Source organism: Culicoides brevitarsis, chromosome 1 (genome assembly GCF_036172545.1).
Source record: "Culicoides brevitarsis isolate CSIRO-B50_1 chromosome 1, AGI_CSIRO_Cbre_v1, whole genome shotgun sequence".
Classification (NCBI taxonomy): domain Eukaryota; kingdom Metazoa; phylum Arthropoda; class Insecta; order Diptera; family Ceratopogonidae; genus Culicoides; species Culicoides brevitarsis.
The window spans coordinates 23,113,464-23,129,499 of NC_087085.1; the positions used below are offsets into that span (position 1 = coordinate 23,113,464).

The 16,036-nt window shown below is 26.1% G+C and overlaps 1 protein-coding gene across 1 annotated transcript; it reads right to left on the reverse strand.

Moving 5' to 3' along the window:
- Positions 1-2,660: 2,660 nt before the first annotated feature.
- On the reverse strand, positions 2,661-14,983 carry LOC134836774 (uncharacterized). The gene is made up of 11 exons (XM_063851991.1): positions 14,567-14,983; positions 13,470-14,260; positions 13,265-13,398; positions 11,873-12,048; positions 11,646-11,811; positions 10,888-10,987; positions 10,327-10,623; positions 9,588-9,806; positions 9,175-9,530; positions 4,905-4,932; positions 2,661-3,027 (listed from the first exon to the last, which is right to left on the reverse strand). Exons 2-11 carry the CDS (start codon positions 13,809-13,811, stop codon positions 2,962-2,964), a joined length of 1,884 nt encoding a protein of 627 aa, XP_063708061.1. The 5' UTR covers positions 13,812-14,260; positions 14,567-14,983; the 3' UTR covers positions 2,661-2,961.
- Positions 14,984-16,036: the final 1,053 nt, after the last annotated feature.

Genomic DNA, 16,036 nt, shown 5'->3' on the forward strand with positions numbered 1-16,036 from the left:
CTATCCTTTTTGTGAATATAAGCCCTTGATTTTATTTCATATAATTATTTTTGCATTGTCTTTTTTATAATATGCATAAAAATACAGTAATATAGATACATATTAACTTTGTTTATATACGTATTTTAAAATTTCTTAAATGAATATTTTTGTTAGAAAAACGTTATTGGAAACTTAAAGTTATTTATGTGCTTCATACGTGTTTTTTTTTCTTTGATTCACAAATGTTAATATCTCTTTTATTTCAAAACAAAACTATATAAAACATAAAATTGGTGCTTTTTTATGTAGTTTTTGGTCTCTTAACACTTTAGAAAATAATAAAATTGGTACATTTTGTGTATGATTACTTCGATTTGTATTTATATAAGAATCATATTTGAATTTCAATATATGAAAGATTTTAAGGGTATCGAGGTCCAAATTTAAATTTGTAAAGCTTTTTCTTTTACACGAAGACTAAGATTTCGTAAAATGCATAAAAACTTTTTTTTTTGTTTTAAGAAGGTTTTATTTTTTTTAATATTCTTTCGATTTAATTATTATAAAAAAGTCTTGTAGACTTTTATTAAAGCTATTGTAAAGCTATAACTTTTATATCAATAGTCTCTTCAAAACGATCCTACTTCCTGTTTTTATTTTATGTTAAAGCAATATCCAATGGATCTCGTTCAAAAAATACACTTCAAAATGTTTTATTAAAGGGTAAAGCTTCGTAAAGAGTTCGCTATTTTTAAGATTTTAAATTTCTATTATTAATAAAAAAAAAATTATATAACATATACGAAGAATTGAAACTAAAAAATAATAAAAAAGTTTTTTCAATCTAGTTGAATTTCAAAAAACTTATTTAAGAATTATAAAATTTAAGGCATTTTACAATTAAGGCAATCATCAAAATTATTTAAGAAATATGTTTCTCAATAGGTAACACCGCTTCATTTTTTCAAACATTTTAACTAAACAATGTTAAGAGTCTAAAAGTCTAAAAAAAATATAAGCGGAAAAACTCAAATAGCTTCTTAGCTAAACTTCTAGCTCCTTAGATAAATATCTACTATGTATTATAATTTATAAATTTTATTGAGTTCTTTATTTTAAAGTCCGATTTTTAAGGCCCTAATTCTATCGAATAATTTTTCGGGTAAAATTTAAAACATGAAATTGCTGACGATTTAGAACATATGAAAATCATAAAAAAAATATTATCTAATACTGTTGTAATTCAGACTACTATGATCAGTAATACAAAATAAAAAAGTAACCTTTTCCATGTTTCATTTTACTTTAAGATAAAATCTATTATATTTACAATATTAAATAAATCATTGCAAATTGAATATTTTTTATTCTTAAACTCATACTAGTTTAATAGTATTTGTGCTCCAAATAAATAATAAAATTATTGTCAGTCTAGCTAATAAGAATAATGGTCATTGTTGAATTCGTTTGAACGATATTTTGCAAAAAAGGCTGACCATCACTTATTGGTCAGAAAAAAAATCAAAAGACGCTTTTTAGAGAAGTAATACGATACTTGCATATTAAAACTGATGAATAAGTTGAGCTCTGTGTCGGAAATGAGCCAAATATCACAATTATGGAAGCAACTCAAATTTTGTAAAATTCTTTATGCTTGAACTTCATAAAAATATTATTTATTATAATTATTCGGTTGCTTTAAATAAACGTGTTTTACAATTGTGCTTAATATGTTTGTAACAAACATTTAAAACACTTTACTATAAAAGTGCTGAAATTTTAATCGACTAAAATAAAAGTATTTTTTCTTTTGCAAAAAAAAATCTTAAAAGAAAAAAATGTGTCTAAATAACTGGGAATGGATGAATGTGATAAATAGGATGTATGTAATAACTGTGAGCTTTTTAGAGGATAAATTTGTTACAAATTCTAATTCAGAATATTTATAGACACCTACAAATATAAATATTGTTACAATTTTTCTCGAAAAATTATAATTTAAAAATAAATATTGAAAAAAGTTGTTTTCGGCAAAATAAAAAAAATCTAACATTCAGTCGAGTCTACTAATTTCGTAGTTAAATCGTTTACATAATGTTGGTGTTGTTTTGTAAATTTTGAACAGCTCTTATTTTTAAAATGTTTATTAAAACATATGTATAATTGAATAAACAACAGTGAATATATTTAAAGATTGGTAATAATTTGTTATTATTGTTGGTTCTGAAAATTTATTGTCTAAGACAAAAGTTTATTTAAAAATGAAAATATTTAGATTTTCAATTTTTTTTTTCATTTTTTACAATTTGGCGCTCTCAATTTTTTTATAATTTCTCATACAAATCATCGAACTAGAATGTGTATCGAAAAAAATTCATTATATCTAACATTTTTTTCATCATAATTTATATACTCTTTAAATCTTTCATCGAATCATTTTATTTTAAAAATGGAAAAGTTAAAAAAAATAATTCGATTAGGAACTATTTATATTTCAAAAGTTTAATCTTTAATACTATCATAACAGGGTTGTCAAAAAAAACTTAATTTTTAACAAATTTTATACACCTAATTTGAAAATATATAAATCTACGATATAACGTATTGATAATTTCTATGAAAAAAAAAAATAGATGTATATATATATATATATATATATATATATATAAATTTCGCTTATTCATATTTTATTTTTTCCACTAGTTTTTTATATAAATATAGATCTTATTTTCAAACTTAAAAACAAATACACACTGAATTGTAACACCTACTTTAGAGAAATTTGGTTCATTTTTTTATAAAGTGAATGTTGCTTCTTTTCTTAATCTTCTAACTATGTATGTTGTTTTTACTAGCTGCATTTACTTTTCTTCATCGTTGGTATCGGAAAGGTGTGCCTCTTCATAAAATCGACTGCATTTGTTTTTGTCATAAATAAAAGGAGTTGATGAAGATGGTGTTCCAATTCCTCGCCACCGATCACCAAATAATTGTGTTAAATAATACCGTAGTCAGATTCTGGTCACTGTTGGTGCATTCATATGCCTAAAAAATAGACAAGTTATATATAAAAATATAATATAAATTAATATTTTTATAAATATAATAAATATTTAGGAATACTAAGAAAGGAAGTTATATTAGTTACATTTAATTTACAGCAAATAAAGTTCAATTTATTTTTATTGAAACCATCCCATGTTTCATGGAGAAAAATGATGTACCCGAGACAACAAAAAATTCTAGTGAAAAAAATCAACTTTCAAATTTTGACGTTTTGGTCATTTTTTTCCATGAAACATATTACATAGCAAACCAACAATTTTGTCGGAAAATCCAAAAATGCTAATTTTTAAGTAAAATATATGGAAAATTTCAATTTTTGGGAAGCCGGCTCGAAGTTATTTTACAAGTAAAAAAAATTTCGCTAGAACAAAAGGTTCTTATTTTTGAATGATAAAGATGGACATCTAGTACCCATTTCGAAATTATATACTTTGTGATTTCGTCTCCGTTTAGAATGGAATGACCCATATCTTATTTTATAAATGTTCCGTAAAAAATAAACGTACAAAAGTCACTTCAAGTGAATTTCAGTCATTTAAAATATTACAAGTTTTATTATAATGTTTAAATTAGTATATCGTTATTGATTTAAAAAATGCCGTTCTTAAATAGAAAAATCAGTCAATTCAACTAATCGACGAACCTGATATATTTCTCAAACAGTGAGCTATCCTCTTTATTAAAAAAAATATTTGCGTTTAGCGTATAAAAGGCTATGAAAATTTAAAATCTTTTTTAAAAATTTTATTGAACATTAAGATAAATCATCAATTAATATTAAATTTTTGGCTGAAATACATCCATATTTATAAAATGAGCAATCGGTGATTTCCAAAGTGATGCTTTATATTATTGAATAAATATTTATAAAAGTAATAATTAATAAGCGTAGGTATAAACAAATATAAATATCTCACTAGCAAGGTATACAAAAGGCTCTTCTGATAGAACCACTGATTGAAACAATAATTAAAAATGTTTTGTATCTTTTTTACCGTATTTCAAAGAAAAAATGCGGTATTAAACTCGACTTGTCGTGTGTCATTGTGTGAGTGTGTGTGTGTGTAACACCTGTGCCCCAAAATTTTTTCTTCCCAATATGGGAACTATTGGGAACTATAGGGAATTATGTGAACTTTTGGGAACTAAGTGAACTATGGGAACTAAGGAAACTTTGTGAACTTTTAGGAACTATGGGAACTAAAAGAACTATTGGAACTTTTGGGAACTATGAGTGCACAATAGGTGTGTGGGCAGTCCTTTGTATTGTGAGGTGTAAAAAATGTAAAATGAGGGGTACGAAGAGCAACATCGAAATGCGGTATAGTATGTCGTAATTTAGACGACTGTTTTCTCTATTTTTTTAATTTATTTACTTAATAAAATACTTTAAACAAAATGAAAGTTTCTTCTTTTTCTATAAAAACTTTGAGAAAAAACTTAAAAGACAGTAAAATGTCAATTGTGGAACGCTAATTATTTCAAGCAATTCTGCTACATATGCATTTTGAATAAAAGAAAAAATTTAGTAAATTGAATTCAAATTTTATGCAGTTTTTGAATATTAAAATATCAAATAATGAAATTAACGTCAACCCTGTATCAACAAATCGGCAACAAAAAGATGAAAAAAGCTGCGAATCAAACAAAAAATCGATTGGGACAAAGAAACGAGTTTATTGATTTTCAATTCATCTTTCAATTTCAAAACAATTTTTATTGAAGTATCTAAGCATAAGCAAATATTGGTGTTTATAATCAAAAGAGAAATTTCAAAAAGAAAATAATTTAATATTAACTATACACGTAATTAATTAAGAATGTCATGTAAGCATTTTGTTTGCTACATTACATACCTGATCTACAAGAGTCTCCGTAGTGTGGCTGCACAATAGAAATAAATTAGTTGAAAATAAAAGTTTCTTAGAAAACTAAGTAGAAATATTACAATTTACACGAATTATACAGTAGTCAGCTAAGTACACTGGTTAGCGTATCTGGCTGACGAGCGTAATGTCGTTGGTTTGAGACTCTTTGGGAGTTGGGAGAACTGAGTGAATTTTGAGGTCGCCTGCTGGGGAAGACAAATAAAAAGCTAAGATCCATTCCCCGGCATTCACTAAGAAAGCTTACGATTTCAAAGTATGAAGTACAATAAGACTATTTAGAGACCGCGGTGCGAGACAATCTAGTAAACCGTTCTCTACCCAACTATTTACACAGTATAAAAATAACACCTTGATTGATCCCAAATGTTCTAATGATATGCTTTCAGACTTGAATATTTTGAGCCTTACATTTGTACTTTTATATGTATGGGGATTCATTATAGTAACTGTAATTATAATTGTATTATACTTTTTAGTTTGTTTGTTTATTTTTTTTAATTTTTTATTATATATTATTTAATATTTAAAAATTTCTCGTTCAATTATTGTAATTTAGTAGAATCTAGATTAATGTTGAGTAGCTTTAAACTAGATAACATTTATGTCTTCATGTAATGTGATACTACCCTTAAGCAAGAATAAAATATTTTGTTATGTTATTTATGTTAATATTTAATAATAATATAAAAATTATTAGTTTCAAAAATTAATATCAAATTGTAAAAATCTTTTGGGACAAAAATATCGAAAAAAAAATATAAGAACGGCCTATGTATGCATTTCATCGCAAAACTGAGGCCTAATTTGTCAAATTTTAGCCTGAAAACATCGAATGAAGTGAGTCTAAGTGGCAATCAAGCATTCAAAGAATTTATATTTTAGTAAAATATCTATAAGAGATGCACCTCTCAACATTTTTCAAATTAGTACAAAGTAGTACAAATCCTTCCACTTCTTCAAATTGAAAATATAACACAAACCATAAATTACTCAAAACTAAATGTAACATGTATTACCAAATTTTTTTGTTCAAGCCGGGAAATTTTATGCCTGAATTCGAATTCTTTGGAAAGTTTACTGTCATTTAGCACCTTACCGCCTTTGAATCTGACAATTTTTGGACGTTTTCTCGATAGGGTATCACGAAATGGGACTTTTTTGTGCACCAAAAACAAAGTAGTATATGGAACATATACTACAAAAATATTGGGGAAATTTTCAAAAAAATTGGAAAAATGGTCAAAATTATCATTTTTGAGATGTTCTAACACCTCTCCGTTGAAATGCAGAAAAAAAATTTTTTTTTTGAAAAATTTTAATTTTTTCAAAAATTTCTCGGCTATGAAAAAAAGGATACTTTTTTGCCCAAAAAATGTCATTTTTTCGCCATTTTTCCCAACTTTGAGGCCTGGGCTCTAGATCTTTTTTTGTTAAAGGCGGGGAATTTTATGTTTGGATTCGAATTCTTTGGAAAAAAATGTGAATTTTTCCAAAAAATTGTAATATTTTTGACTTTTGAGGTCTGATAAAAAAATTATGTTGAAAGAGCATAAAATTTACTACAATTTCAAAAAACAACCAAGCGGTTTGGTGGACTTTTAAGGATTTTATGATAGAAAAACGAATGAAAGGTCAGCAATTTTATTATCAAAAATGTAATTTTTTTCAAATTTTAAGGTCTTATTCGTTGTTTAATGTACCAAGTGTTACATATCAATGGAAAGGGTATAAAATTTGCAACATTTTAGAAAAAAATTACATTCAAGTTTGATTGATTTTTTCGGGAGTAAGTCCAAAAATTTTCACCAAAAATCGAGGTTTTTTGAGTTTTCACTTAAAATTTCTTATCTAACTGCCTGAATTTTGTATGTTTTTGAAAAGTAAACCAAAATTTCTATATAATAGAAAAAATATGAATAAAATTTGGTTGATATATTGAAAAAATGCTGAAATGGCTCAAAATGCCGCATTTTGCATGTTAAAGAGCCAGAGAAATTGTAGTAAATTTTATGCTCTTTCAAATGTGCTACATGATTTTTTGATTTGCCTGGCGCATTTGAGGTCTGAAGTCAAAAATATTACATTTTTTTTTTTGAAAAATCACATTTTTTTGACTTTAGACTACCATAACTTACTTAAAAATTCATCAAAATCAATAATTTTTTTAAATATGCGTAAAATTTTCCGCTGAATCTTTTCGTATTAAGAATTATGAAGTTGTAGTGCAAGTTATGGAAGTTACCTTGGAGAATGTCAATGAAAACCCTTAAAAAATTCAAAAGGTCATAACTTTAAAAACGTTTAGGGGTCGAGAAGAGATCGAGCACATTTTGTTAACAGCTCGAGATCTACTTTAAGACTTCCAAAGGCAGAACCCAGGCAATGGGTACTTTTTTTTGTTGTACTGTGTTATTTTGCTTAATATTTTTTATTTGTTTATGAGAAACATCGCAATTTTCGACTATCAGTAAAATGACTATCAGAAAGATAGAAAAAATTTCAAATTACCATATTCGATAAGTTTTTTCAATAAAAAATCAAAATTTATCTATTGTTTCTTAGTTTGAAATGAGCAAAAATTTTTTTTATCAAAAATTAAACCAAATTTAAGCAAAAACGGATCAAATTAGATAAAAAGCATTCATTTTTTTTTTATTTCTGATGTTTTCTTTCAATGAAATTGAATTTTTTCATTCATAATTAGGCGAATAAATTTAATTATTTCATTTTTTGTCCCATGAGGATTTTCTCAAGGGGGGGGGGGAAATAAAAAAATAAATATTTTTGAATTTTTTGTTTGTAATTTTTTAACGTTATTAGACGTTAAACGTTGATTCTTAACATTTATTTAATTTTAGTTTATATTATTTTAAAATTTGAACTTAAAAGTAAAAAAAATCAGCAAAATCTCCCAAAATAAAAATTTTTGAAAAAAAAAATGATTTTGGTCACGTGACTTTCAAAAAAATGTTTTTCAACATTTCAATAGAAAATGTCGTAATTAAGCAAATCTCTTTAGTTTTTTGTATAATTTTACAATAAACAGTCATTTTTCATGATTTTTTAATATAAAAATTCCAAAATATGTCAAAAATATTTGTATTTTATATTTAATTTTTCCCCCTGAATTTTTTCGACAAAATCCGAGGGGGGGGAGACAAAAAATGGATATCCCTTTCCCGGGCGAACACATTTTTGATCAAAACTCCGTAAAAATGAATATGAACTCATGAAATTCTTTGTGTAGCACATCATTTTAGCACGCTCCTTGATACCCAAAAAAAAATTTTTTTGATATCATGTAAAATAAAAATGTCCACTCCTGTGGACTTTATTAACGTATTTTTTAATCCGAAAAATGTCAAAATATTTTTAAATATTTGTAGGTTTATGTTTTTGTAGTTATCATAAGAAAAACCTTAAACCTGAAAAAAAATTTTTTCGATATTAATGAAAAACAAAATTCAAGGGAAATGTCCACAGGAGTGGACAACCTCTATTTACATGATTTTTTCTATGAAAATCAAATGTTTTCGAAATTTTTTTAAATGGAGCTTCTAAAGTTGCATTAAAAGAACAGAAATATGAAACGATTCTCCTCATTAAACATTTTTAGAGGTATCTTAAGTCACTTTATATTTTTCGTAAACTTTGAGGTTATACAAATATTTTGCTGTCAACAGTTTTCGAGATATGACTTCTTGGGGATCATTTTTAGGACTCTTTAGAATACATATGAAGAAAAAACTTTGAAAAAATATCAGGAATTCTAAGAGTTTTATCAATTTAAAAAATGTCCACCAGTGTGGACAAAACCGGGAAAGGGATATTAAATTTATTCGCCTTATTGAGAAATATAAAAGTATTCACTTACTAATTGTTCATATCAGAGGTTCAAAACCCTATCACATTTTTATCTTTTCAAAATATATTTTTGATACTAAATTTTGATTATTTAACATTTTGAAGAAAATCGAGATTATTGTACCAATTGGATTCTAAAAATGAATCAATGAAAAAAAAACTAGTAGGTATGATTTTTAAAAATATTGATAAATACTATAAACAAAAGTTTTGTAAACACCACTTTGGCAATGAAAAGCTCACTTTAGTTAAAGAGTGGTTACATATAAAATAGTGTTTTCTATTTTTTATGTTTACATTAATTTTTACATTAAAAGTTTCGAATGCACGATGACACTAATTAAAAATAAATATATTTAACATTATTAATTACCTATAATTGGGCCTTTTCTCATCAAAATCTGTTAATTCATAGTTGTTATTTCCGTTTATTGTCCTTTGTACACCCGCTAACGTAACGGAAGAAGTGGTGGGCTGTTGCCTTGATTTGTCTATACTAGCACACCTAGCACTTTCAGTTGAACTAGATAGTTGTGATTTAGGTATATCCTCGACAATTAGTGTGCGATTTGAGTTAGTTATTAATACATTACCACCACCTTGCTCGCTAATACACCTGTAAAGTTTTTTATTTTTTTCTGGCGTTGGTTTATCGTGTAAAAGCAACGATTCTCGTTCACATTCATTTGCTCCAATAAAATTTTTGTCGCGATCTTTATGGTCACTACACTGAAGGTTTTTCATTTAAATTTTATTTTTATAAAAACTGTTCTAAAAATTACTTACTACAGAATAGTCTGCCGATACATTTATTGCACATTCTCCCTGTAATATAGCAGTTGCCATTTCAGCTTGTAGTAATTTAATTTTTTGTATCATTTCTTTTATTTCATATCGTAAAATACCCAGGAATGTGATTTTCAAAAACGATATTACACAATATCCAATTACAAACAGAACATCGGCTGTATTCCGTAACCATTTAACAAGCTTTTCCTTGCAACCCTGTATCATATATATTAGGCGAATAAATTTATTTTATAAATATTTTTATTGTAATTTTTAAACATTTTTGGACGTTAAACGTTGATTCTTAACATTTATTTAATTTTACTTTAAATTATATCCATTTGAACTCAAAAGGGAAGAAAAATCAAACAAAATCTCACAAAATAAAAATTTTTAAAAAAAATTAATTTAGGTCACGTGACTTAAAAAAAAATTTTTTTTTCTACATTTCAATTGAAATCGTCTGATTAAAGCCAATTTTTTTGTTTTTGTATGATTTTAACGTAAACAGTAATTTTTCAATTAGGTAAAAAATTCTAAAAAATGTCTAAAATAAATATTGAATTTTTTTAATTTAATTTATTTATTATCAAATTTATATTGTATATTCATAAATTTAAATTTTTTCGACAAATTCGGAGGGGGGCGACAAAAAATGGATATATTATTTATTCGCCTTATTCATTTATTATCATAAAAACCGTAATTAACTAATACTAAAAATAAATATTTGTACCTGTGGATAAACTGCTCTGCAAGTTGTTATCATGTTTTTATTTTTATCGTGATTAGTGCTAAATAATTCTGATGAGACTGCATTATTTGAGGGACTGTCACGTGTCGTTGTCAATATATGACTTAAAGCCAAATCAGCTCTGTCAGTTAGATTTCGTTGCTGTTCTTTTGTTATAGTTTCATCACGATATACTACTGCAGAAACTATTGGCCTGCGTGAAACTCTGATTTGCTGCTCAGTAACTTCTTGTGTACAACAAGATGTTGGATATGTCATATTTGTAAGCAATGGAAAGTCCTACAAAAAACATAAATATTTGATCCACTTTAGTAACTATTAAAATTAAGAAAATTTTCTTTTTTTCATTGCACGAATCGTTATTCTTTTGTTCTTTTAAATAGAGCTCTAAAAGTTCTTGTATTACTCATAAGTTCAAAGGTCACGCATATGAAACGACCAAAGAAAACAAAAAAAATTTAAAAATTAAAAAAAAAAATGATATTGATTAGGTATAATAATTATTAAATGCAATATGAAATAAAATTTTTAAAAAATATTTACTTGTGGTCCTGACACTCCACAACATCTTTCATCTATTTGCATCTTGTCCCATAACTCAGTAAATTCTACCGACTTCCCATAATCATTAGCTAGCCGGTATCTGAATGTATAAAAAAAACAGTGGATTAAGTTTTCGTCCAATGCATTAATATTACCGCTATTCGATTTAAAATCACGTTTCCAAGGCTCAATAGCTTTTAATCTATAATAATCAAAAAAGTAACAAGTAATATCGAGTATCTAAAATGTCAAAAAAATTTTAACTCTTATATTAACTATTTTGAGTATTCTTATAAAAAACATCGAAATTTTCGTTTGAATTTTAAGTTAAATTATTGCAGCTCAAAAACATTAAAAAAACTTTGAATACTTTCTCTCAGATTGAACTTTTATCGCCCCAGAAGAGCAATGATGGATCCAAGAAGAAATCTACGGGTTGGGCGATTTCATACACTGTCCCTTGCAGAAGAGGTCATTTGAGTTCGTCTTAAAATGTTGGAATCAAAATTTTTTGAATTGTTAAAAATTTTGTATGGGATTTCGTTTTAACATTTGACATTTAACATTTAACATTTTATACAGACAATTTTGAACTATTTATGACGATCGATATCAATATTCTTTAAAATTAAATTACTTGAAACTTACTGGAATTTTTAACATTCCCAATTTCAATTTAATAACATTTTAAAATTTCATTGTAAGGATTTTGTTTTTTTTTTCGAAATGCGGTAAGAACATTGTTGGGCTAAATGTACCTTAAAATTGGTTTTAATTCATGCATAACTTTATCAAATTTATATATCCAAAATATTCCTAGTAAAGCATCACCTAACAGCAATACTAATAAAAGTATCCAGTAAGCATTTAACAATTTTTCAGAAAGTCTTAAGGCACCAAGACACCCTACAAGTTGTAAGAAACCTGAAAATTTTTTGAAGCTAAATTGCAAATTTTAGTTTTGTAAGATGAAAAGTGTACTCACCTGATTGCACTAATAGGGCCAAATAGGCATAAATAAAACTAGGATGTGTTAAGTTTAATCCATTAATCAATAAACGTCTATAATCCAATAATAATATTTTTCCAGCAACAGCACAGAATACTATAACTGCCATTAATAACACAGCGTTGCAAGTATATATCCACAGTCTATAATACCTGTATTTTGAAAAATAAAATTTATGCAAAATATAGAACTTTTGGACGCGATCATAAATATGTATTAAATGTATAAGAAACCCAACTTACAGGAATTCGAAGAATACTGATCATTCTTCTATTAATGAATTTTACCGCTATACTAATTATTTCAAACTTTTTGTCCTAACATTTTTTACACGAGCAAAGGTTTCATTAATCTCGCGTTTGTTTTTATTAAACGTGACCATTTCCGAATGACAATATTTGGTACTCATTTATACCTGAATTTTTTCGACAAACTCGGCGGAGTGAAAAAGATAAAAAGGGAATAGTGAAAACACAAAGCTTATTCGTTAAAAAATATATTTAGTTATTTTCTGTTATTTGCAGAGTCTTTTTTACAGTCTTGGTAAATATTAAGAATCTAAATTTTTCTTCCGCAATTTTTTAGTTTTTTTTTTTTGCCGAATTTTGTTGATTTATCTAAATTGATTATTGGTCTTTAAATGCCTATTTTTGAGGCTCATGAACATTTATATTAGAAGACAAAAAGTTTGAAATGGGTTTGGAGTAGCCAATAAACCAATAAAACATTTATACATTTATTTACGTATATAATAGTCTTTTTTGTTGTTAACTATCAATAGCTATCAATCAATATCATCTGAATAAAGTAAATATGAGTCCAAGTTACGGTGTACATATAGTATGCAAGTTATAATGATGTATATAGGTAGCTACAACTTTTGATGTGCTAAAATTTGATATATGCACTAGTATTACATTATCTGATTACCGTAATTAATGGCTTTTTTAATATGTAAGTTGTGTATGCTAATAGTGAAAATCTAAATGGTAGCATGAAATATTGAAATGAAATACCTATTGGTTTTACTGGATGGTCTGAAAGGTACGCCGCTCATTTTCGTTCGGTATTTAACAGATTTTTCTTCAAATGTATACTGTGTTTACATAAATGGCATGCACGGTTCAACTAAAGAGCAACTAAGCATGTATTATTTTATTAGCATAGTCTTTATTACAAACGCATTTATTATACGTAAACGCACTTCTTATATATAAAATGCAGTCGTAAGAAACAAATACAAATGATGAAAAGGGACGAAAAAGAAGAAAAATAACATTTTAATCAATCACAGTTAAAGCACATTTTGTAAGTGGAGTAAACTGTCGACATTAAATATATCATTTTTTATTTCGTTTTTAAGCTTACCGCATGGCCTTAAAGTCTGGCGTATTATTTGTTAACCCCGGTGGGGTCATAGAGCTCATTAGATTGTTTTTATGCTTATATTTAATTTGCACACAATTTGGACTTAAGTCGTTTAGTATAGTGGAAACAGGAACCTATAAATATAGAATAATACATATAGGTATATGAGTGTATCAACAAAATATTTAAGTATATTTGAACAAACCTGTACTGCTTTTTGTTTCTTAAAGTTGTTCAGATGAACAAATGAAAGTTCAGACGGAAGTGTTTTTGACCTCAAAGAAAGCCTAGACGGTGTTGTAATTGAAGTTTTACTTGAATTATTTGACGATATCAAATTAAATTTAGCACACTTATCAATGTTCACTGTGTCCTTGTTTTCATTTACCATAAATTCATTTATATTTTTGTTCAAATCACTTTTATTTGGTGTTATTAAAGCAGTTGCAGATAACGATGTTGTAGGAGTAATAAAACTTTTATTTTGAATTTTACTTTGCCGTTCACGAACGGAAGTTAGTGTGTGGACTGACAGCATCACAAACATAGCCCGAAACTTTTTTTATACACCTGATATTTGGCATAATATGGAAGGTTTAAAATCGTTCAAAGCTTCTTTTCTTCTTTCTTAAATCTTGTTTTTTTACGTGTAGATTACATGGAACAATTTTTCTGTTGTTAATCCCATTTTTTCTTTTACATTAAAAATTATGTTTATTAGTTTTTTAAGGTTTTTGTAGTAAGTATGTACTTGTAAACAGATTGGAATCGATGGTTTATACATTATTTTCACTATTACTATGCACTTTTTGTTCAGTAGTTACGGATTATGATTATATATAATAAACTTCAAACATAGGCAGTGTACAAAATATAAATACATAGAAGATGTCTTTAAAAACTCAAATTTTTAAATGTTTTTTTTCCAAAAAAAACTTCATTGTTTTTTATTTTCCTGTTTTTTATCCTTTTGTACAAAATATATACCTTGTGCGCCTAGATAAGAAAAAAATTAGAGTAGAAATGATAAAATACTATTAGAACAAGATTAAATTAAAGCAAAGGAAGGAGATTGAGTTTCTCAGTAACAATGGATAAAAAATTTAGATTTTTTGCATTAGTTTATTTTTCTGATAACTAATAATTGGGTTTAAATAAACTTATAAAATAAAATTAAATCAATATAGTATTATTGAATTTATAAGTTTTTCAATGTAAGTTTTTTCGAGAAGTAAGAATCGTTTAAGTTTAGTCTTATGAAACACAAAATAAAGTTAATCATTATATCATTAAATATTGTACTTTTTCCTTTAACATTCAAATGGAATAATTTAAGTTTTGTATTATCACTTAATTTTAACTTTGCTTTAACGTATTTTGAAAGCTTAGTATAATGAAAAGGATGAATTTTGACATATTTTTAATGCTTTAATTGAATTTAAACTCAATTAATTTTAAAGAGAAATTATATTCTTTTTTAGTGATCATCTGCCAAACTGTTATATTTTTATCTTGTATATTACGTCAGTGTATTACTCGTTATTGATTTTATTCATATACTTAGCAGGCAATCAACGTAATATGTTATACATTGTGTACTTTTTATGCAAGATAGTTGCTAGTATATATAGAATTTTTTACAACACTTATATTAGATATGTAGGCTAAGAAATAAATTAAAAAAGTCAGCTGTTTGTTGTGATCTAGCGCGCAAGCTTTCTTTTTAACCGTACCGGTTAGATTCTCAGTTAAAACTGAAACTGCAATATTTTTTTTATTTTACTTAATCAAATATTACAAATTGTGTACAAGAAAGAAAAGGACCACTACTGTTTTAAGGTCTGTTTATCGGGCGCATGTCTGAACTTGGATGTAAAATATAATTGTTTTATCTACGAAGATTTTTGTTTGTGCATCAATGTTTCCTAATCTAATGCTTTTAGAAATTGAATTTTAGGGTCTTGGACTGGTCTTAGAGCTGTCTAAATATTCTTATTTTTTTATTGTTATTTTTTTTTTTTTGCCAAAAAAATTAAATAAATTTAGATAGTAAAAAAAAACAATGTAAGTTAATTAATATAGTTTATTTAATATATATTGTTCAAAATTAGTATAAAATAATTAGGTATAGTTGAAATAATTTTATTTAATTCTGTGCTTTTGTAGAGTCCCTTTAAAAATTTATAAAATTATGTAGTAACTTAATTATAGCCATCTCATGTAAATTGATTTCGGAGGAATAAAACATTATTGTATTGTATAGTTGAATTAACTATTATACGTTTTTTACATTTATTTTATTTCTAAAGTTAAAGTTTATAAAAATTTATTATTTTTAAAATGTTATACCTTAATTAAATGTTAAATAATGTTAAATGTTAATTTTGATAAAAGTGTGTTTTTGGGTTTATGTTTCTCTTTACTTTCGAACACTTAAATACAAATACATTTTGGTATATTGAAACAATTTTCAGGTCGGCAAAAATTTTATCTGAACGATAACTTAACATTAAGATACTTTATGTGTCGGAATTTTTCATACAATCTATACATTAATACAAAGAAACATTTATGAAGAACCTAGCCGCAGCTACTACAATCGTTTTTGAAAGAACATTTAGAGACATTGATTAAGATTTGTTTAAAACTTAACATTAAAGAGTTGAAATAAAAAAAGCAGCCAGTTTAACGAAAAAAAAGCAACAAAAAATATTTTGAATAATTTAAAAGGTTTGGCTATGTGCGATTTGACATGGCAGTTCTTCATGGTTG